Raw genomic sequence first — 22,829 nt, forward strand, 5'->3', positions numbered from 1 at the left:
AGAATGAATTACATTTTTTTCCGAGCACCAAAGTATTAGTTATTACGTTCAATGACTGCCAAAATATAAGACACTCTGGATAGAATTCCTGAAAATAATCCAAAAATCTGTCGTAGAGTATTACTGGAGACATGTAGAGAAATAATTTAACTATCGGGGAAAATAATGATCCCACTTGTAACTGTGATGTTTATATTTTGCTCTGTTTATTACCTCCTCAATAAGCAGTTTATAATGAACATAAATACATAAAAAGTTCATCATCATTATTATTATTATTATTAATATTATTATTATTAATAATAATGATAATAAACAGTATTGATATAGCGACAAAATATTGCACAGCACTGTACATTTTATATCATATAGATAAATATATATATATATATATACATACTCTTTTTCTCCATTTCGGTCAGAGCTTTGTCTCCTTGACTTTGTAGTGTCACCAAAGTAAAATAAACTCCTTTTCTCTCAATCAGTTCATCATGTGTTCCTCTTTCCACTGCTCGTCCATGTTCAAAGCCAATGATTACGTCTGCATTTCTGATGGTGGATAAACGATGTGCAATAGAAATGGTGGTGCGACCTTTATGAACCTGAATGTCAGAATGGTTAAATTGCACTAAATTCTCAAAAAAAGTTAACATAAATAAAAAATTCAGGGAATAATGCTAAAAACTTGCAAAAAAAAAAGGTTGATGCCCACAAATGTAAGACCAGTTTTTCCAACCTCTGAGCTGATTCTTTTTGTAACGTCAGTTTCCTCTATAATTGTTTATGTTGCCAATAATAAAATTACTTTAAAGATATCTGAGACTACTTATGTCATACAATTACCATCTCTATTGCATGTATTATACAGTGGGTCTGATATAATAAATCTGTCCAAGACTGGAGAAGAGAGACCATCATGGGAAAACCTTTGTGATCCAACAAACTTGGAATAGATCTGGTCCAGAACTGAAAAAAAATTGTCAACTAATAGCAAATGATTTTAAAGAAATCCATTCCACGTAGGTTTTCCTATCTTCTCCAGTCTTGGGGAGCTTTAATAAATTTTACCCAGTATATTTATGTGTATATGTATAGCCAAGTTTATAATATTCTTTATTTGTCCTTTTTTGGAGATTTCCATAAATGTCCTGTCTTGGAGATTCCTTGTCTTAGAGAATACCCCTCTTAGACCACTATCACTAAACTATCACTATCACTATCACTAAACATGAGCACCAATACATTAGGACAGAGGTTCAAGTGTATGCCTCCTCTGTTTAAAGCCTTTACCAGAGTCCTCAGCTTGCATCAGAGATGTATTCGGCCTTTCTGGCGTCTATGTGTTGTTCCATCAAGCATTCTTTAACAACTACAGAAAGCAACAAATTGCACAGGGAGAAGGGTGGGATTTGGAATCCCACATGTGCAATATGTGTGTATGTTGGGTCCTCTGTGATTCTGCAACCCATAGTAATCACCTAAACTGCTATAGCAAAACCTATATGTCTTTGTTCTTTTTTGTTGCTCAAAAAAAAAAAAATTATTGGTTCTTGTGCTGTATTTATTCTTTGATAATCCATTAAGACCCCCACTGAACCATAAACATAAGTGAAACATGGAAAAGAAACCTTATCAAGAGCTTCTTGGACAATAGCTTCACTCTCGTTATCCAGAGCGGATGTGGCCATATCAAGAAGGAGGATTCTGGGATTTCTAACCAGAGCTCGAGCAATGGCAATTCTCTGCTTCTGTCCACCACTCATCTGCCCACCGCCTTCTCCAACAAGGGTGTCAAATTGCTAGCAATAAAAAAAAGTTGTGAAAATAATTAATTGAAAATTCTCATTATAACTACAGCCAATTTTCTATGACTTTAAAAACTTATTGTATAGCGCAATGATGATTCTTACTATCATAGGAACCCTTTTAAATTGTTAGTGCTTATGAACTGAATAATCTGTAAAGAGCTGTCAAACACTCACAACTGTTAATCCATAATTTTTTTCATTTGTCAGAGATTATAGAAGATCCTTAAAGAGGAACTAAACTTTGAGGAGTATACGCAAAAGGAGACCCAAACCATCCATGACTGTGTCTGCCATTGCTACCAAAAAACAAATAGCTATGTATGTACATTGCACCTTCCATTCTCAAAAGAGGTGAATGGAGGATTACTTGCATAGGCCACACTAGATGAATGTACAGAGTGTTAAGATTTGAAATCTTTGTGAATGAAACCTAGGCTTATATTTGGGTACCAATGATATAATATTGGGATACATTCAGATATATTAAGTAGTAGAACAGTTATTTTGGTTTTCATGTTTTAAACAGGTCAAATCCAAAAGTGATTTCTAATGTCTCTGAAGGAAAGCCTCTATGAGCTTCCCATTTCTGATCTTCTAGGTTTGTTTAACGACAATGGTGAATATAAGTAGGTATATCTCCTACATTTTCTTTAAAAAATTGTCATTAAATCTGTGAAGTGAGGGACGTTAACTGAATAAGACCTGAAACCCTATTAGGAAAATCCCACCACTGGTACCTCCTAGGGTGAATAGGAAGCTGATGTATGCCCACTAGCATTGACCCTGACCAGTTGGTTTTGGGTGGACTGACCATTATAAATCAAAAGAACACAACATTAATAAAAAGCTAATTGTGAGAATAATGTTTACAATAAAACAACAAAGTACAACATGTGAGAACGCAATAGAATGACATAAGCACCCAGTGACCTTTACAGAAAAGTGGCACTTCCATTACCAGTCAATAATGATGGGTTTGTTTGACTAGAATAATTCCTTAATCATAGGGGCTGGTCTGTGTGTGTGGCACAAAGGAGAATAATGGCTCCAGTCAGGTATATATAGCAGAGAATGACATAAGAATGACATAAGGGCATCGGGTAAATCACAACTCCTTTCTCCTGAGCACATTGACATACACTAAACGGATCTGGTGTCACCAAGAATGAAACTTGTCATCTTTTCCTTGCTGCTGGTAGCAGTGGCAGCAAGAGTAATTCCAGATGGTAAGTCCATAACTGATTGAGTGCTGTTATTTTAATAATTTATGTTGACATATGGTGAATTGACCACCACATTAATCTCTAAGCTACAATGCCATAACACCAAAAAAGCTTACAAATGTCTCAACCACACAACAGAGTTAATATATTTGAAACCTATCTGCATGATTTTGTATTTAGGGAGAAATCTAGGCAAACATTTTATTAGCAACCTATTTTCCATGTAGACCATTTTGCTTGTGGAAAGTAAGCAAAAAAAAGTTTTTGCAGGGTAAACATAGTCAACATGTAGCTATCATGCTGTCATAGGTTACAATTATGCTTCTAATTTCTTTTTTTTTAATTGTTGCTGATAACAATGGGAGGGACTGCATTTCCTCAGATAGAAACAGTTTTTTCATTGAGTGTTACTGATTTACCTGTCTGGACTTAAACATGAAGCTGAAAGGTAAGAAAGATTAGTGTGTGCCATAAGCAGTAATAGAATAAATTAGCAGCATAGAGATTGCCTAGGGAAGGCACATGGGAACCCGGGTATGCTGGGTGGACTTGCTGCTTATAGCACACACTTACCTTTTTGTAAGCACCTAGCAGTGATGACAAGTTCAGGAACCTGTCACGTCTGGATCACTAAAACTGTCAGCTTCACTAATGACTCAGGTCCACAGAGATCCTCTATAGCCATCGGATGACCACTGATTATTAAACTCCTGTGAATGCTGAGGAGTTTAAATTTACTTTCACCTGGGTCTGTTAGAGCACAATGCTCTACACTGCACGATGCGCTGAAAATCACCAGGAGCAAGGGAGAATTTTTTTTAACAAAAAACACAGAATACATTTTGGGGTGATATTGTATTCAACTTGTGTGCTTTGACTGCAGAACTGTAGGTCTAACAATGTTTCAAGCAGATTTCCCAACCCTTTCAACATGGGGAAACCCCTTGAAATTACTTTCAGGTCCTCATGGAACCACGTCTACTATTTACAACTCACAGTGTACATTGGTGATGGGGCCAGTAGGAAGAAATGTATCATTTATACTATGCTGAGAGGGACAAATTACTCATTGCTCAAGGAACCCTTAGTAACCCCAATCCATAGGGTTCCACTAAAACTTGGTTGAGAAACACTGCTCATAAATTAGCTGTACTAAAATGAAATATTTCAAGAAAGTTTTACCAGTGTAAAGAAAAACTTTCAATTATCATTAGAATGCAGACATATGTGTACTATTCTTTAAATTTATTTTTTTTACAGGTCCAAAGCAACACCTGAAATGTCCTGAATTTTCTAGACAAAATTCATCTGCTTTATTGCATGAAAACAAAGGTGTTAAAAATTGTACCATCTGCAAAAAGCCAGCCTGTACTTCAAATGCCGACTGCTCAGATAACCAAATCTGCTGTCAACTTCCCTGTGGGTTCAGATGTGTTTTTGGTGTCAGTGGTAAGTATTCTTAAAGATATAGTTATTTGTATATTTGGTTACAGTGAATAGAGTTGAAATACACTGTAATAATTTTACCACAGCAAGTAATGGTAATGTTTTAAAAGCAGCAACTAAACCTCACACAGATCATAAAGCTCTATTTATAAAACAGGGAATCTGAAATTCCCTGAAACATTCCCTGTTGGGAATCAACTACTGCCAGTGAAACACATGGACCTAGAACATGCCCATCAAGGAAAATGTTTGAAGGAATGTCTGATTCACTGTTTTATAAAGAGAGCTCGTAGTGTTTCAAAATTATTAGTACCTTTGTGTAATTCATATCCTTATGCTGGTGGTCAAAAAATATCCATGCTTTGGGATCACATGTGGACATTTGGCAGTTATTGTGCAGTCCTTGGGGCCCCTGCAATTGGTAGTCTGCAGTTGCCTTACCTTGGAGCTCAATCAAACCACTAAAGTAACATAGTTTTAGACATTTTAGGTTAAAGTAGTAAATTCCTTTTTTTTGCACACTATTTTTACTTATTATGTGCTGTATATTTCTCTTTATATTTTTTCTACCTTAATATATCTTCTTGAGAAAAAAGTCAAATTAAGTACATGTGATTTCTAATAGGGGATGTATGGAGCACAAATGTGAAAGCATTGATTTGTAAAAGCTGTAATGGGAGTTTTGACGAAGTCTTCTGTAATTTGTCTCCAGTCTGTGAATGTCCCCAAAGTGTGTTACCAGTCACTTACAACCCCTTTAACATTTTGCATTCTCTGATCAGGATTTTTTCTTTATTTTGGAGAGATTTTCTTTTACTGTTACATAAACCATAGATTGGCTGTACCAAAATGTTTGAGATTTTGATATGAAAAATGTCATCCAAATGCAGACATATTTGTACAATTATTTACCTAAGGAATTTTTTTACAGATGCAAGGAGACACCACAAATATCCTGAACTAAGACAAAATTCATCTGCTTTGTTGCCTGAAAACAAAGGTGTTAAAAATGGTACCATCTGTCAAAATCCAGCCTGTACTTCAGATGCTGACTGTTCAGATAACAAAACTTGCTGTAAACTCCCCTGTGGGTACAGATGCATTTCTGGTGGCAGCAGTGAGTATTCTCTTATATATAGTTATTTATATACTTGGTTATATTACAAGAGGTGAATTATATACATTGCATTAATAATTTTACTACCATAAGTAATGGGTAGCTTTACAAACAGCAACTAAACATCACAAAAATCCTAGTGTTACGAAAAGCATTTCAACTTTTATGTAATTCATATGTTTCCAATGCCAGTCAAAATATCCATGCTTTGCAAATTGCCTGTAAAGCGTAAATGCCCAACCAGCAGCCCAGGGGTCATATGTGGTCATGTTTCCCTTATTGGTTACTGATCCAAGTAAAAGAAGCCTATTTTTAGACTGGGGTACAGTGGTTAGTAATGGAGTAAAGGGTTGCAATAAAGCAGGGGGAAAGGAAAAAGATAATCATGGTGAAAAGGGTCTAAAGATAGCAAAGCAGAGAAAACAGGATAATCAGGGTGAAAAAGGTCGTAAGATAGCAGAGGAGAAGAGACAGGCCAAACATGGAGAAAAAGGTCGTAAGATAGCAGAGGAGAGGGGAAAAGAAAAACATGATGAGAAGGGATTGATCAAAGCTACAGAAAACAGCCAACAAGAACAAGCAGACATTGCAGTTAGAGAAAAAAGAGATGCTAAATCTGCTAACCAGACTGAAACGTTAGACCATAAAAAAGAAGAGAAAAAAGAAAAGGATCCAGGTAAAAGAGTGGGTCAGAAGAAGGGAGAAAAAACAACCCACTTAAATGATAGTTCTCCCCTCACAATGGTGTTGCTTCCCCATACCCTTTAACAAACTAGCAGAAGGTGGTTTGGTACAGTGAAGTCTAGAATTAGAATCTAATTCTAATTCTAATTAGAATTAGAATCTAATTCTAATTCTAATTAGAATTAGAATCTAGAAGAAAGAAAAGTTTCCATTTAAGCCACCCACATAACTGTATGAGCAATTTCAGTGGTACTTCAACCATATATTTACAGAATGATTAAGACCCATTGTCAAGTGTTTCTGTTTTTAAAGATCCAAAAGTAAGATGTGCATCATACATAAATTGAGAAAATAGTCTCATATTCAATACTAGCGTATCAAACCTTTCATGCAGGAGATACTGTAAAAACACCAAGCCAACATGTATTAAGAATCTGTGTTCCCTTCATCACGGATCATGTAGATTCTGCTCAATAAGGACATTACTATGCAAATGTTGTTGTAAAAATGATGGTTTCAAACAATGCAATATTTTGTTTTTGTTTATAAATTTCCAACCTACAATGTGCATCAATATTGTCTTTTCTTTTCATGGCCTCCGCTTGTTAGTAGAGCATGACTTTTCCTTACCTAGATTCATTCTTTTGTTGCTGTCCATTTATTGGTTGATATTTATGATAGATTTTTTTGTTAGATTTGATATATGAATAATAATTAGCCATTCCTTATCAAGATTTATATTTGTCAGGAATTCATGTTCTTTGCCCAAATAATGTTACACTCTTTGTACTGACAGCCAATACTGTAATTCAGGAGCTCTCCAGCTCATTAGTTGAGCCAAGAATGGGGCTGGCTAATAGTTGCACTGTGGTAATCAGTTACACCATCAATGTCTAGGAAATATTGATAATTTATTTGAATTGTACAGCTATCAACCAGTGTATGATCAGCATTATACAGCTTATTCTACATGAATTAGTGTACCTGGGAAAATTGATTGACAGAAAATGAGCAAAATTCAATGCTGGATACTAGCTTAGGTAATATATTTTCAGTGTTACTAAAAGTTCCATATTTCACATTTAGAATCTCAATGCAGAATACAAGGACATAACCTAAAGCAGGAAACACTTTACAAAAATGGAGACAATAAAAGCAAAATAAGACATGAAAGAGATGTCAATGAAAAAGATCTAACAAAAAACCAGCAAAACCAGGAACATACCAATGGAGAGGATGAACAGAGCAATGAAGAGGATGAACATAACAGTGAAGAAGATAGCCAGAGCAGTGAGGAGGACGAACAAAGCAGTGAAGAAGATAGCCAGAGTAATGAAAAGGATAAACAAAGCAGTGAAGAAGATAGCCAGAGTAATGAAAAGGATAAACAAAGCAGTAAAACAATAGTAGACACTCAAGAGATATACATGGTAATTCTCATGGTCAGAAGAACAACCCAGGTCACAATCAAGGAGAGAAGGAAGGAAGCCATCCTGTAGGAAAAAACAATGGAAGGGTTGCTAGAAGTGTAAATGATTCAAACGCAGAAAATGAAAAGCAAGGACAGGAAAGTAATAGAGTAAAGGGTTGCAATAAAGCAGAGGGAAAGGGAAATGAAAATCATGGTGAAAAGGGTCTAAAGATAGCAAAGCAGAGAAAACAGGATAATCAGGGTGAAAAAGGACATAAGATGGCAGAGGAGAAGAGACAAGCCAAACATGGAGAACAAGGTCGTAAGATAGCAGAGGAGAGGGGAAAAGAAAAACATGGTGAGAAGGGATTGATCAAAGCTGCAGAAAATAGCCAACACGAAGAAGTAGACATTGCAGTTAGAGAAAAAAGAGATGCTAAATCTGCTAACCAGAGGGAAACGTTAAGCCATAAAAAAGAAGAGAAAAAAGAAAAGGATCCAGGTAAAAGAGTGGGTCAGAAGAAGGGAGAAAAAACAGCCCACTTAAATGATAGTAGAGGAGCCAAAGATAGCAAAGCAGAGAAAACAGGATAATCAGAGTGAAAAAGGACATAAGATGGCAGAGGAGAAGAGACAAGCCAAACATGGCGAACAAGGTCGTAAAATAGTAGAGGAGAAGAGACAGGCCAAACATGGAGAACAAGGTCGTAAGATAGCAGAGGAGAAGAGACAGGCCAAACATGGAGAACAAGGTCGTAAGATAGCAGAGGAGAAGAGACAGGCCAAACATGGAGAACAAGGTTGTAAGATAGCAGAGGAGAAGAGACAGGCCAAACATGGAGAACAAGGTCATAAGATAGCAGAGGAGAGGGGAAAAGAAAAACATGGTGAGAAGGGATTGATCAAAGCTGCAGAAAACAGCCAACAAGAAGAAGTAGACATTGCAGTTAGAGAAAAAAGAGATGCTAAATCTGCTAACCAGGGGGAAACATTAGGCCATAAAAAAGAAGAGAAAAACGGAAAGGATCCAGGTAAAAGAGTGGGTCAGAAGAAGGGAGAAAAAACACCCCGCTTAAATGATAGTAGAGGAGAAATAAAACCAGGTGAAAGGCTGGGTCAGCATGAAGGGGAAATAGATAGTAAAAACAATAGCAGACACCAAAGAGATGTGCATGGTAATTCTAATGGTCAGAGGAACAACCCAGGTCACAATCAAGGGAGGAAGAAACAAAACCATACTGGAGGGAAAAACAACAGAAGGCTTGCTAGGGATGTAAATGAAAATTCCAACACTGTTGGCAATGATGAGCAAGGGAAAGGAAATCATGGTAAAAGCAATTGCGAGGAAAAGAAAAAACAAAATCATGGTAAAAAAGGTCAAAAGGTAGCGGATGAGAAGAGGCAGGCTAAACATGGTAAGAAAGGTCCAAAGATAGCACAGGAGAAGAGAAAGGATAATCATGGTGAACAAGGTCAGAAGACAGAAGAAGAGAAGAGACAGGCCAAACATGGTGGGAAAGGTCGTAAGGTAGCAGAAAGAAATGCTACACATGGTAATGAGCAAACAGATAACATAGTTAGAGTGGAAAGACATCTCCACTCTTATAATCAGGGGGAAAAGTTAGTCCATAAAAATGGAGAAAGGAAAGGACTAGAAGCAGGGAAAATGGTAGGTCAGAAGCTGGGTGAGGAAAACAAAGACAGGCCAGGTCACAATCAAGGGGAGAGGGAGGGAAACCACAATGAAAGGCTTGCCAGAAGTGTAAATGAAAATTTAGAAGGACAAGATGCATATGAACAGAAAAGTGGTCTTCATAGAAGGCAACATAACTGTAATGTGACTTGTGAGCATGAAGGTATCAGAGCTTTGGGGCATAAACATAGATGTACCAAGGGAGGGCACCAAAGAAATACTACCTGCAAACACAGGCATAACAGGAGCTTAAAACATCAACATAATGGGGCCTGGAAACTCGGGTCTGAGAAGAACAGAAGACACAGGCATATTGGTACCTGGGAACATAGAAATAATGGAACCTGGGAACACAGGCCTGAGAATACCAGAGTAAGCAGACATAACAGTACCTGGGAACATAGACATAATAGAACCTGGGAACACAAGCCTGTGAACCCCAGAGAACACATGTCTAAAATTACCTGGGAACAGAGGCATAATAAGACCAAGGAACACAGGCCTAAGAATACCAGTGAAAACAGTCATAACAGTACCAGGGAACATTGGAATTTTGTGAACTGGCAAGAGAAGCCTGTGAACACCAGAGAAAACAGGTTTAACATTACTTGGGATAATATACATAATGAAACCTGGGAACAGAGGCCTGAGAAAAACAGACAACACAGGCTTAATAGTAATTGGGAACATTTGCAAAATGTAACCAGGGAAAACAGGTCTGAGAGGATTTTAGCAAAAATGGGTAAAGGGGAATGCAATCATGGAAAAAATTGTACAAGAACAGTCTGTAAACCAGAGGGAAAAAATGCAAGCAAATTGGAAGCAAAAGAATTACAGCAAAATGATGAATCACATACAGCTAGGGAAAAAAGACATGCAGAAGAAAAGAAATTGTTTCATACTTCCAAAAAAGAGGACAAAAAACGAAGAGAGCCATCAGAGAGGAAAAACAAAGCAGGCAAACAGAAGACTTCAAAAAGGAACCATAAATATGAATCCAAAGAATCAAGTGAGGAAGAAGAAAGCAAGGAAAACCTGAATGAGTCAGGAGAGAACTCTTCTCCAATACCAGAGTCACCAGTTCAGCAGTCACCAGTACTAGCCATTGAGCAGCCATCAATATTGGACAATGACACCCCAACAAGCTCTGCAGCTGAACAGCTGCCACCCCCACCTCAAGTACAACCGCTAGTTCAAACAGTTGAACAGGCAGATTTAAACACACAACAAGGGCTAGTTCAACCACTTGATCAACAAATAAAAGAATCACAAATCCAGCAACCAGTTCCAGAAACGGAACAGCCAATAGCTACAGATGATACCGTGAAACTTACTGCAACTGAGTCACTGGCAGCTACAGACAATTTACAGCAATCTACTGTCAACTGAAGAACATGAATTGGGTGCATAGATAATGTGTATCAGTTTCAGAAAATAGGCAACCATCTGTTCTAACATAGAAGAAATGATTAGTAATTAATTCAAGTAAACAACTTAAGCTGTAAAGTAGTTTATGTTATAATTGGTATAGAAAATACAAAATGTATTAGGGATCTAGAGAAACAACTTTTTTTCTTCTGGTGTCTAAGTAGTTACCTCATTTTGTTCTTGTGCAAAATTTGAATAAAGAGTTATCTTTAATCACAGTTTGAATGTCATTCTTTGCTTTTCCTAATCCGTAACATATATGGGTATGTATGCAGGAGGGGAGGGAAGTGAATAATCGCTTGTGTAGACATCTGATGGACCTCCGATGATTGTCACAGAAACAATCTTTTGTGATTATTTCCAATGTCAGAATGCTGTACACACAGCAGTGTTCTGTTCAATGGAGAGTGGAGGAGAAAGGATGATCGAGTGGCACCCTGCTGTGCTTAACTCAGCCCCAGTTGGTCATTCATCAACCCGCTTTGCAGATTGTGAATGAAGGGGACTGCTGAGTATGACCTTTCCTTTTGGGCAAGAATCATCTGACATAGCTTAAGGGAGGACAATATATTGTTTAGCAGTGGACCAAGGGAAAACCTTGCTTGGATTGGCTAACCCTCCTGATAGACACCGTAGATCCCCACATGTAGCCTAACCAAGTCACCCTGTATTCCTTGCAGACACAATGGACTTGCCAGGATAGAACAATGTGTCATATTAGACAATGAACCAACAGAATCATTAGGTATTTTGTGGGTTTTAGGGGTTAGAAAAAAACATTACCAACATACAAGGCGGAATGGATGCCCAACCCACACGGGCGGAACCTAAATTAAAATCAAAATCCACACATACCATATATTTTATTAATTACGAGCATACCATTTAATTCTACTGATAACAAACTGGTGGTTACGTAAGTATAAAGTGCTTACAAAATCGACTACATACTGCACTGATTGTCATCACATACTGTAGATCTGAAATGAATATTTTATCAATATTTGATTTCAGTTTTTAAAAGTATTTAGGAATATTTTAGATTATTAACCAAAATACCTGGGGTAGATCCATGATGAAGTTGTAGGCATTTGCTTCCTTGGCTGCTTTGATGATATCTTCCATGGTTGCACTGTCTTTACCATAGCGGATGTTTTCTGCAATTGTTGTGGCAAATAAAACAGGTTCTTGTTCTACAATACCAATCAGAGAGCGTAGCCACTGGATATTCAGAGAGCGTATGTCATGCCCATCCAGAGTGACCTAGCAAGTTTAAAGTAACAACAGAATGACCAGGATGAGGCAAGTTCAATTGGATAAAACAACTTCCAGCTATGTTTTGAATGGAGTAGGGAAGAGTTTAATGTTAGGCTAAAGATTTAATTTCTTTCTTTGAAACCTATGCAAGAAAATGGAGATGCAGTTTGTCACCAGGATAGGAAATCACAAACAGAAATTAAACATTGTTAGATGTTCTAACCTAAAGATGTATTTTTTTTCAGTGTCCCTGACGGGGGGAGTAAAAATTTGAACAAGGAAATCTAATCATTTCTTGTTTCATCCAAAAAAATAAAACATATGTCTGAAGTTGACCAGTAAAGAGTACTTAAGGCCAGTATATAGACATGACCAATTATTTTGAACCAAGCCCTCATTGATCTCTGTAGCTGCAGGAACTGTGAAGTGATCCATCCCCAAACATTACAAAAGCTCTTTTCATCCTGCCCTCCACCACCACTTTCCTAAGCAGTGACTTGGCAGCCTTCTAGTCTTTTAACTTTTGATGTAAACACAGATAAAATGCTCCTGTTCACTTACTGACCAAGATACATCACAAGGTGCCACTTTTGATGTATTAAAATTCTCCTAATATGAGGAGCAGAGTGCTTGAATGACATCAGTCCTTTTCTTTCAGCTGTAAGTCATGGATTTACCAATTAAAAAACATCCCCCAAAGTGACCAAATCTGTATTTGAATAAGTTTAAAAGGCAAGTTTGAAATTTGCAATCACTGAAAAAATATCCACTGTCTACTCACCATGCCTTCATCGGGGTCATAGAAGCGTTGAATAAGCTGAATTGTAGTACTTTTGCCAGCTCCACTGGGTCCTACAAAGGCTGTTGTTTCTCCCGATTTAACAATCATGTTTAATTTGTCTAAAATCTGAATAAAAATGTAAATCACTTATCAATTGCCTTATAAAAAGCATAATTTTTGGCTCAGTATAATAATATATATATTATGTTAGTACAGTTCAGCAGAGCACTAAAGTGATCTCATACAATATTTAAAGCCCAACTGTAAGAAAAAATAAAACCTAACTTTTCAGTTGAGCTACCTCCACACTACAAGGGCTAAATTTTTTACTTTGGTATGTACAGTGTCAGCTGTAACCTGCAGGTTTGTTTGCAAACAAACCTCAAGTGATCACAATGATTTACTGTCTTGGTGATCACATGATCATGTTGTTTCACAGCTGCTAGTTTGGGACTGGCAGCTGTCAGTGCAATCACAGGGTTTAAAACATCCACATATGTGTCTGTGCTTTGCAACTACATTGTTAATCTGAAATGAACCTATTACTATATTTCCAAGAGTATATGTTTTTACATTGCATGCTGCCAAACCAGTGTATATTCATCAATATTAACCAAAACTTTTCTTGAGTTCTGCATTTTACCTTGACTTCTGGTCTGGATGGGTAGTGGAAGGTAATATTATGAAACTCAATTTCTCCCTTGACTTTATCCAGTTTATAGCCTTCTTCGGACATACAGTCGATTTTTGGCTCCTGCAACAGAATAGATAGTCTGATGTGGTGAACACAATCTTTTGTGTGTTTAAATATTTGCTAAATTACTGGAGATTGGATTATCGTTTATAAGTGTATTGCATAGAACCAAGCAGCATGATGTTTTTAGGACTTGATGAAGGGTATAGATCTAACAGGTTGTACTGCTTGATTTACTGTTTGTAAATAATGGCTTTCCCAATGAGTGCAATTGATCTCTAAGTAGTTATAATTGAAAATATTTCATTTTGTCAATTTTTTTTGCAAAAACAACATATTTTTGCAGAATGTTGATTTTTTTATTTAATCAGCTACTGAACTAAAGGTTGGCCAGATGCAGATTTTCCAGGTTATTAATTTTTGCATCACAGGTTGACTGGTAAGGTACGTTGGGAGTACCATTGGCAGAGCATCAGTTCCGAGATGTGAATCAGACTTCAATATTAGAGCTTTTATAGCTTCTCAGGTTTATAGAAACATCTTTTCACTATGCTGGTCTATATATAAAATGGCAAATCAAACATTCCCTCAATGAAAAATGTATTTCACTGGCGGTAAATGATTCCTACCAGGGAATATAAGATTCCCTGTTTTATAAATAGAATCCCATGTTTGCCATTTTTTTTCATTATCATTTTAACAACAGATTGCACTCATCATTATAACAACAGATTGCACTCATTTTGTAGACTGATTTCTGTTTCATTATCAACCTAAATCAGCAACTAGATATCATATTTACTTGACTGGGGATTTTTAATTTCCAATTTTTAGCTATTGATTGCCGCTTTTAAAAGTGGCGATTAGAAGGCAACAGACATATTTTGTCACTTTAGAAATATGGCAATCACCATCTTTCAAAAGTGAGAGTGATGATCTTCAAAAAGTAGTGGCCCTGCTAAAAATGATCTGTGATCTATTGTAGTGATCCATCTAGTAAACCATCCAGTTTTTAATAAAAAGTGCTATTATAAATAGCATTCACACAATTGTCTTAATACATTTTTGGTCAACAATGTGGAAATCTTGGGTTAAAATTCATGTATATCTTAGGTGAATATATTGAAATATAAACCACTTAATAAAATAAACTACTCTGGATAACCTATCTAAAAAAAAGAGTAATAAAAAAAGAAAAAAATTTAAAATAAAATAGCCCTTTTTTTAAACAAACTCCATTTAAGCATTTCAGGGCAGTGAAAATAAGAGTAATTCCTGAAATCAATCCCCTAAAAGCGCTATCACATCCTGTAAATTTTTTTTTGTAAACTAAAGCTACAAAACACCAGGTAAAAAATGTATATTCTTGAAAAAATCCCTCCAAAACATTTAGCTTCCTTTTAAAGGCTGACATGATGAGCTGCAGAAGGATTTGAATGACATTTGAAGTCACTGCACGCACTGTACAAGATGTAGTTTAGAAAATACAGCATTGTGTAAAATTGGCCATACATCTCTGGGGAGAAGAGAAGTGCACTTACGAAAATGATCCCTTTGGGTTTATCTGGACTTTTGCTGTATTTCAGCATAAAATTGATTTTATTCTGGAAATCAATTATTGTTTAGAAGAAAAAGAGCTTTCTAACTAGCTAAATAACTTCCTATCCGATATGTGGAGCAGTATAAATATACTGAATCGCATGACAGTAGTGCCTGCACAGTCAGTCATGCACTTGAAAGACCCAGAGCAAATCTGTTGCATTTTTTAAATTTTAAATAAATATATTTTAGTAATAATCAAGTTATTACTCATCTTTTTTTGCTACGCTGTTGCAGAGAAACTGCCACCAACCCCCCCAAATTCTGGGAGTGCCAATTTCCTGTTTCTCTGGCAGAACTGCAGGGTTACCTTCTACCAACCCCAGCCCCGAAGTAATGACGAATAAAAGGAAGCAGTAAGTGTTCTGGGAGATTTTCTGGGTGGGTTCTGCACCGACTTAGGGAATGGGGCATTTTCTCCGCAATAGAGAGATGTTCAGTATTATATGGATACTCATGTAAGTGGCAAAGTGACTTTAAAGTGTAAATCTATCTATAGGCGTAATATGAATCTTAAAGTGTAATTTTATTCCTTATGGTGGACGTTCACATCTACATTTATAATAAGCGACTTCTCTCCTCACCCCTGTTTCCTTGGTGTGTTTAGGTGAGTTTCAATAGAGAATCTGAAGGCAGACAGCTTCTTCTGCGCTCTGTGTTTAGAAATGCTATAGTTCTAAGTCAATCCTGTATCACATGAACATTTTCCTATTTAAAATGTACTATACATGGTCCAAACAAATATTTAAACATCCATTTAAAAACTTACTAATACTTATAAAAAAATAAATAAAATAGACCCTAATACAATATAGTTTTTTCCTGCACAGGAAGAATGTGCGTTGTGTCCTACTGCTAATGTTCTTATGTTGTTGGATGTCAAGGAGTAGGCTCTGTCTATAGTTTACAATGAAATGTTTTAACTCTGGCTCAATGTTTTCGCTTGGCCATGGTCTGTCAAGGTAGGCTGGCCTGATTCTAATATTTGTAATTGATATCCAATAAGGTGGCACCCAACAGCAGAAAAAGTAACCTAAAAGTGGTTCAAGAAGTAGTGTCTTACTCAGCCTATCTGGTTGAACCTATACCCGGGGATACCCAGCAAAAAATTGCATTTGTTATTTCAGCTACCTATTCTAAGAGTTATGAATGTATACGGTATATAAGCAATATAACCTATACTAAGCAACATGAATGTGAAATGTCCAGCAACAAACAGCAGACAGTTACTTTTATTTTACTGAACTCAAACCAGGGAAAGCAAGATTTGTATTTATTTCCAAGGGATTTTCCGAATTTCAGATTGCTTCTTGCCTTACTGGGTATGTTTGAGAGTGAGTGCATTTTTTAGTCAGGTATCACAAAACTTACTTTGTCAATGGTCTCAAAAATGTTGGTTGCAGCTCCTCTTCCTGAGGCAAAGGCCTGTAAGCAGGGAGATGCTTGTCCAAGGTTCAAAGCACCCACCAGAACACCAAAAAATACCTAGAAATATATAAGGTATATAGGTAAAATAATAGGAAAAAAATAATTATTTATAAGAATTAATTATATGAAAAAATGTAAGTTAAAGTATATACAGTATATTAAAATTTGACTCACTATAATTACAAGTAACCAGTGGGAAAAAAAATCTCCAATCAGGATCAAAGCCACTAATACATTAATAAAGATTGTACAGCATCATAGTAGATGATGGCACTATAAAAATCAATGATAATAATAATAATAATTCTTAATATTATACTCCATCTGTACTAGAAACTCTTTAGTTCAACTTTCATAAAGTGGACCTATTCTTCAAAATATATTCCTTGTCTATATATATAGGCTATGTATTTATAAACTAAACACAGAAATACTGTTCATTTTTTTATAATATAATTTAGGAAAATTTGCTTGAAGCTGATTGTTCTCACTGTATAATAGAAAATGTTGAAAAATTGAGTTTTCCTTTTAATATGTAAAATTAACCTATCTGAATGATTGGGTCCCCACCTGAAGAACACATTCCATTTATGCTCTGTAACTGTTAAACCCATTTCAGAGTGAATAAATCAATCTTGCATGGGCTGCTGTGCCTTCAGTCATGCTTTTGTCTGTGCAATATTAATTACCATCGACTTAAGATGCGACCTTGAGCAAGGTATTTTATATTCTGAGCCCAAGAAATCCTACACAAAGCTTGACCGGGCAGGTTAATTAGGCAACACCATTAAATATGTGGAAATGAGGAGAACATCAATACATGTTTTAAAGTTTAGCTAAAGTTAGATAACAATGGAATTATAGAAATTAGGAAGGACAATGAATGTTATAATTTAAGAGTGGAAAAGATAATATACAGAGCAAGAATATGAATATTTCATAAGGAAATGGACAAAGTGCTGTGGCATATGCATTCTTACCAGCGTTTTACTTTGAGAAAAATACAGAACAGCTACAGACAGTAAGCATACTCAATAAAAAAACTAATACTCCTAGAAATGTTAGAAATTCAGTAGAAGGACACTTCTACCCTAAGTTTGGTTGCCCTATAATTATTTCCTCCAAGTGTATCCAGCCTTGCGAAATACGTACCTCCCCATTCCATCCATGTTTACTGTGCAGCCTAATCTGGCATTCTTAGTCCTTGAAAACCTTTCCTCCAGGTGCCCTTCTTACAACATATGTGCTTCTCAGCCCCATTCATTCTATTAGATAGACCATATTTACGGCAGCCCCATAGAGTACCCAGATTGGATACTTTTGATCGTTCTTTAGAGCTAAAACTTGATTGTTAAGTATACAGTTATAATTTCCTTTCCCTATCTGTGAAGATGCCTAGGCTATACACCTAATCACAAGCAAAGGTCCTCAGAGGGGTCAGGACACCTTTTGTTCTACCATAATTGCTAGACCCATCCTCACAATTCCCAATTTGCTGGTATCCCTTCTGGATTCTGCATGATAGTGCAGAATTGTGCAGACTGATGGATGCCCAAAACAAAATACTGCATTACCTTAAAGTGCGGTAACCACCCAGAACTGGTTCCAACAAATTCTGTTACAAAGCAACCTTATGCCATGGGTGTTGTTTTGCCGCCTCATAGCCCTGAAAAATCCACATATTGCAGTTCTCCAGGCAGGTGTCTTTCCAAGAGCTTACCTACGCTATCTACCAATTCCAGGAGCAGAAAGATTACCTATGAAATCTGCTGTGTGATGGGACCAATATTGATTATCTGTCCTTTTCAGACTAACCTCCTTGCTTTAAAGGATTCATTCCACTGGGAAAGGTAACAGTGTTTCACTATTTTTTTTCAGCACCACCAACTATCACAAGAAAGAACACCTTATAAAGGTTGACTAGAACTGTGTTTAATCACCTGGGCCTTACACTGATGTCTAGATTTCTGTACCAAAAGCGGTACACTGTTTTTCATGAAATTTTTTTTTTAAATTGTAGAACGCTGGAACAGAACGGATCATCGCAGCGGGGACTAGGTAAGTGAGGGGATTTAAATAGTGAGAAAAGTTCGGGTTTATCGATTTTTGCAAAATCGATAAACCCGAACCAAGGTCGGGTTTAACGGTCCGGTGGTTAAAGCCTATGAACTAATAAATAAACTAAAAAAAATATATTGCCTACTTATTCACATCAATTATTTAATCATAAGCATAACAAATAGATAACGAGGAAATAATAATTTGATAATTGAAATTAATATTTGCAGTTTTCAGTATTCAAAGTGAACATAGCTTAAACATAGCAACTTTGTTAAATGATTACGGTACTTTCTACAGATAATCAACCCTATTGTCAAGGAGAGAGTTAACAAGTCAGGGTCAAAAGACTATGTAGACTGGGCACGCTTTCTTACCTGTAATAGGTTTCCAGGTGAATACTCCTCTTCATCAAGGACCAGCTGGGATCCATACCAAAATGCCAAAGCATAGCAAAGGAATATGATAAACCACATGTATCCAGTGAAGAATCCCATAATAACCCCTTTCCTTATTCCCCAGCGCTGTGCATAGACAAGGTTTTTATCATACCTGGGTAAAATAAAAGAAAATACAACCTTAAAAAGAATCACATAGAGTATGCAAAACAACAGCAGGGCATTTAGGACAGCTGGGTTGCTTACTAATAGGGATAGGGTTCAAGGTAAAATCCAAAGCGGGTTAGACTTAAACTCTCTCAGTTTGCAGTTTCCCAAACTCATGCAGAAATGTGAGCAGAAGAACTTGAAAGTGTATATTAGGTTAATATCAATGTTACAAAACTGCTATTGATTTTCTAGCATTTCAGCTGTCTTGCAGAGGAACCAAAGGAGTATAGTAAGCAGAAACATGTCATTTGTTTGTACTTCTCCACAAATGCCTTCAAAATACCCTTGAAAAGGCTTTAAAAATAATTAGCAGGCATTTGGAGACTGTTTCCATTCTACAATATGAAAGCAATTGATCAGATGACCAAAAATGAGACAAGCATGTAACATCTCAGTGCCAACTAAAACTCACACAGAAAACCTGCTAAACGATTGCAAAAAAAGTCTTTTCAGGTTCTCATTCATTTCATTGATAATAAAAAATGTTGCTATAATTGATCATTTTTGTTTGATCATTTTATTGATCAAACCACTGGAAAAACAGTCATGGAGACACAATAGGACGTGAGAGGATATTTTTTAAAAAGTAAGGGACTTTGCAGTTGTTGGCAGAACAAATGTCCCCCTTAAAAGATTTCCCCTCTTTGTTCTGCTAACAATTTTACATTCAACGTTTTCTCCAAAGCATTTTTTCAAAGAGGTTAAATCTCCTCAACACAGACAAAATATTAAAAAGTACACATATGGAGGGGGTAGGATATTGCTGGGGCTAGAAATCATTTTTGTCACTAAAATCTGTGATCTACAAAACCTTTTCAAATAGGCATAAGCAAAAATGCCCATTGCAATATTTTAAACTACATTTATTCAAGATATTATAAATTAAGAAATGACAAACCTTTCAACTTCCTTTAACTCTCCACCAAATGCTGCAACAGTTCTTATACCAGACAGAACTTCATCTGCAACCGCTCCGGCCTTAGCATATGCCAGCAGTTCTCTACCAGTCAATTTTGCAACCGCCTTAGAAAATTTAGAAAAGTGCATAAAGATCATTGAAGGCAATGAAATGTTATTGAACGTTTGCTATTTGATTAAAGACTTACCAGTGCCATAAGACCAGCTCCTATTCCAATTAGCGGGCTTACAGCAATTATAACCAAGGTAAGCTTCCAGCCATTAACAAATCCTAATAGGAATCCACAGAGAAATGTAGTGAATCTCTGAATGAATATCCCAACTTGGTCAGCAATGGCATCATTAATTTTGTTTATATCACTGGGAAAAAACAAAATAAAAAATCATATTAGATTGATATTTTAAATACAATTGTTAGATAAGTACATAAAGATTCTTATTTACTAAAATAGAGCTCCAATTGCCACCAAGATTGGCCATCATCAAAAATATATTGAAGGTGCAGGATTTGTGTATTCTTGTACCCGCACATACACATTTGCTGTGCTTGGTGCATGACTTACTATGAATAATACAATTTCTTTGTGGTGGAATAGATGCCATCTGCTTCTATATGGCCATTGTAACCCACCTGTAAGATTTTCATAAAGCAAAAGGGCTTACTCGGACATTCTGGTGTTAAGCTCTCCAACAGATGTGCAGTCAAACCAGCCAATTTCCATCCTCATTATTTTACGAAAATATAGCTTCCTTATTCTCTGGATCTGTCTGGCCGCTGCTGTGACCCAGAAACAAATCTATGATAGGAAAACGATGAGATTAGGCACTATTCAAAAAATTGTAAATACATCAGTGCCTAATATTTATGACTTTACTCCTAAATGCATCTTTTACTGAATGCAGCAATTTAGCGAATATCTCAGTCTGATTAGGTATTAGTCTTGCGGTTTACTATTCCATCTGATCATCAGATCTCAGATAGGGAGAAGCAGCACAAACAACTAGTTAGATGCGCAACAGTGCAAAGAGAATGCTGATAGGACACTCATTAGTTACCGGGTCACCATTGTAAAAGGGCCCTCCCCCACTGACCACCAGTGTAGAGGACACTTCTCTACTGACCTCCAATGTATTTGGGGCTTTCATCACTGATCACTAATGTAAAGAAGCTTTTCTCCAACGACTAGTGTCCTGGTGAGATTCAACCTGGGACCTAGCATACACCACAATCCTGGCATTTATTTCAGGGTCCCCTCCAGTATAAAAGGATGTAAAAGGCTGCTCTAAAGACCTTAAACTACTCCTCTTCTTCCACAGAATAACAAGCAATAATCACTTTGCAATATACACAAAGCTCTGCAGCCAGTACAAACTTACAGGGTTGTATTACATCCCACGCTGATCTTTATAAAAGTTATAAAAAAGACAGTCTAAACTTTCTAATCTATATGCTGTTTCTAATGCAGGATAAAAGTCAGCACCAGCCAGACAATTAATATTTTTAGAAGAACAGCTATGACAGTTACTATAATTCTCTCAGCTCAGGCTTCCTCTAATGTGTTTTCACTGACAGATTTATCATTTAAATGTATCCTTTCTGGAAATCAAACACTAAGTATTCCAAGTTTCCAAGGATTATATCATTTGATCTTTGATACTTTTCCTTTTGTACATGCTGGATTTAACCATTATCAGACAAAGATTATCAGACAACTAGTCCCTGATTTCCTGGGAAAATGCTGGGGTAATTTATCCTGTTTCTACATACTAATACACCCATAGTAAAATGACTGACGGTGTAAATTGAAGCTGATATTATGTGCCCATGTTGCCTGATGGGCAGAATTTAAAGTACTAAGGAAAATGAAAAAGGGATCCAACTTTCCTCAGCTTTTCTTTCAAAAGATCTGTATGAGACCTGTAGTTGCAACCGCATTTGCAGTGCTGGATTCACCCAGAAATGCTTCTAGCAAGGTACCTGGACAATGAATATCAGTGAATATGACTTACTTCACATGGTAAAGAGTCAAAGTGAGGTTATCATTTGCCTGGACAGGAACGTTAAAGCACAAAGTGCAGTGGCATCAAAGCTAAGGATTTGCCCCAAAATTGTAAAAAAATGTAGAAAATAGGGAGGTGTTTTGAATCTTAGCTGGTATTTGAGTCACTGGGCTGGGGTTTGGTATACTTACCTCTCTTTGTTCAAGATATCAGTTCTCCAAGCTACTGACCACTAGTCAATGTATTTTTAGCTGCAGGATTTCATTTAATTTCATTCAGCTTGAAGTTTATAGTTTATATTAGCACACTCAAGCCCGCCTTGTTTCCTTGGCAGTTTGGCTTATATTCGAATTGGCTTATATTCAAGTATTTACAGAGCGGTAAACAGCTCCAACCAATTTCTTTAGTTTTCTACAGAAGCATGAAAGTTGTCGTTGCCTTCCCTGAACATCCACCAGGCCCTGGGCTCTTCTATAGGGTTAATGTGTGAATAATTCAGCTCTGTCTGAAGTATACACACCCAGTTCAAAACCTATATGCATTAAACCCATGTTTTTGTAAGTTTTTATGTGTTTGAAATATTGTAATTAAAAACATTTATGTCTAAAACAGATAAGCACTAATGTAATCTTCATCTGCTTGCCTGGAGTTCAAATTTTACTTTAAATGTTTATA

At 36.5% G+C, this 22,829-nt stretch overlaps 1 protein-coding gene across 1 annotated transcript in view; it reads right to left on the bottom strand.

The window, feature by feature from the left end:
- LOC140335564 (bile salt export pump-like) overlaps positions 1–22,829 on the bottom strand; it is a 48,468-nt gene that overhangs the window by 17,902 nt on the left and 7,737 nt on the right. Inside the window, exons 8-17 of the mRNA XM_072418285.1 lie at positions 20,817–20,950; positions 20,342–20,513; positions 20,134–20,258; positions 19,005–19,179; positions 16,513–16,626; positions 13,492–13,602; positions 12,849–12,974; positions 11,870–12,073; positions 1,629–1,799; positions 401–602 (exon numbers count right to left, since the gene is read on the bottom strand). Of these exons, the coding sequence (XP_072274386.1) occupies positions 401–602; positions 1,629–1,799; positions 11,870–12,073; positions 12,849–12,974; positions 13,492–13,602; positions 16,513–16,626; positions 19,005–19,179; positions 20,134–20,258; positions 20,342–20,513; positions 20,817–20,950 (1,534 nt within the window). The remainder of the gene's footprint in view (positions 1–400; positions 603–1,628; positions 1,800–11,869; positions 12,074–12,848; positions 12,975–13,491; positions 13,603–16,512; positions 16,627–19,004; positions 19,180–20,133; positions 20,259–20,341; positions 20,514–20,816; positions 20,951–22,829) is intronic.

This window comes from Pyxicephalus adspersus, chromosome 7 (genome assembly GCF_032062135.1).
Source record: "Pyxicephalus adspersus chromosome 7, UCB_Pads_2.0, whole genome shotgun sequence".
Classification (NCBI taxonomy): domain Eukaryota; kingdom Metazoa; phylum Chordata; class Amphibia; order Anura; family Pyxicephalidae; genus Pyxicephalus; species Pyxicephalus adspersus.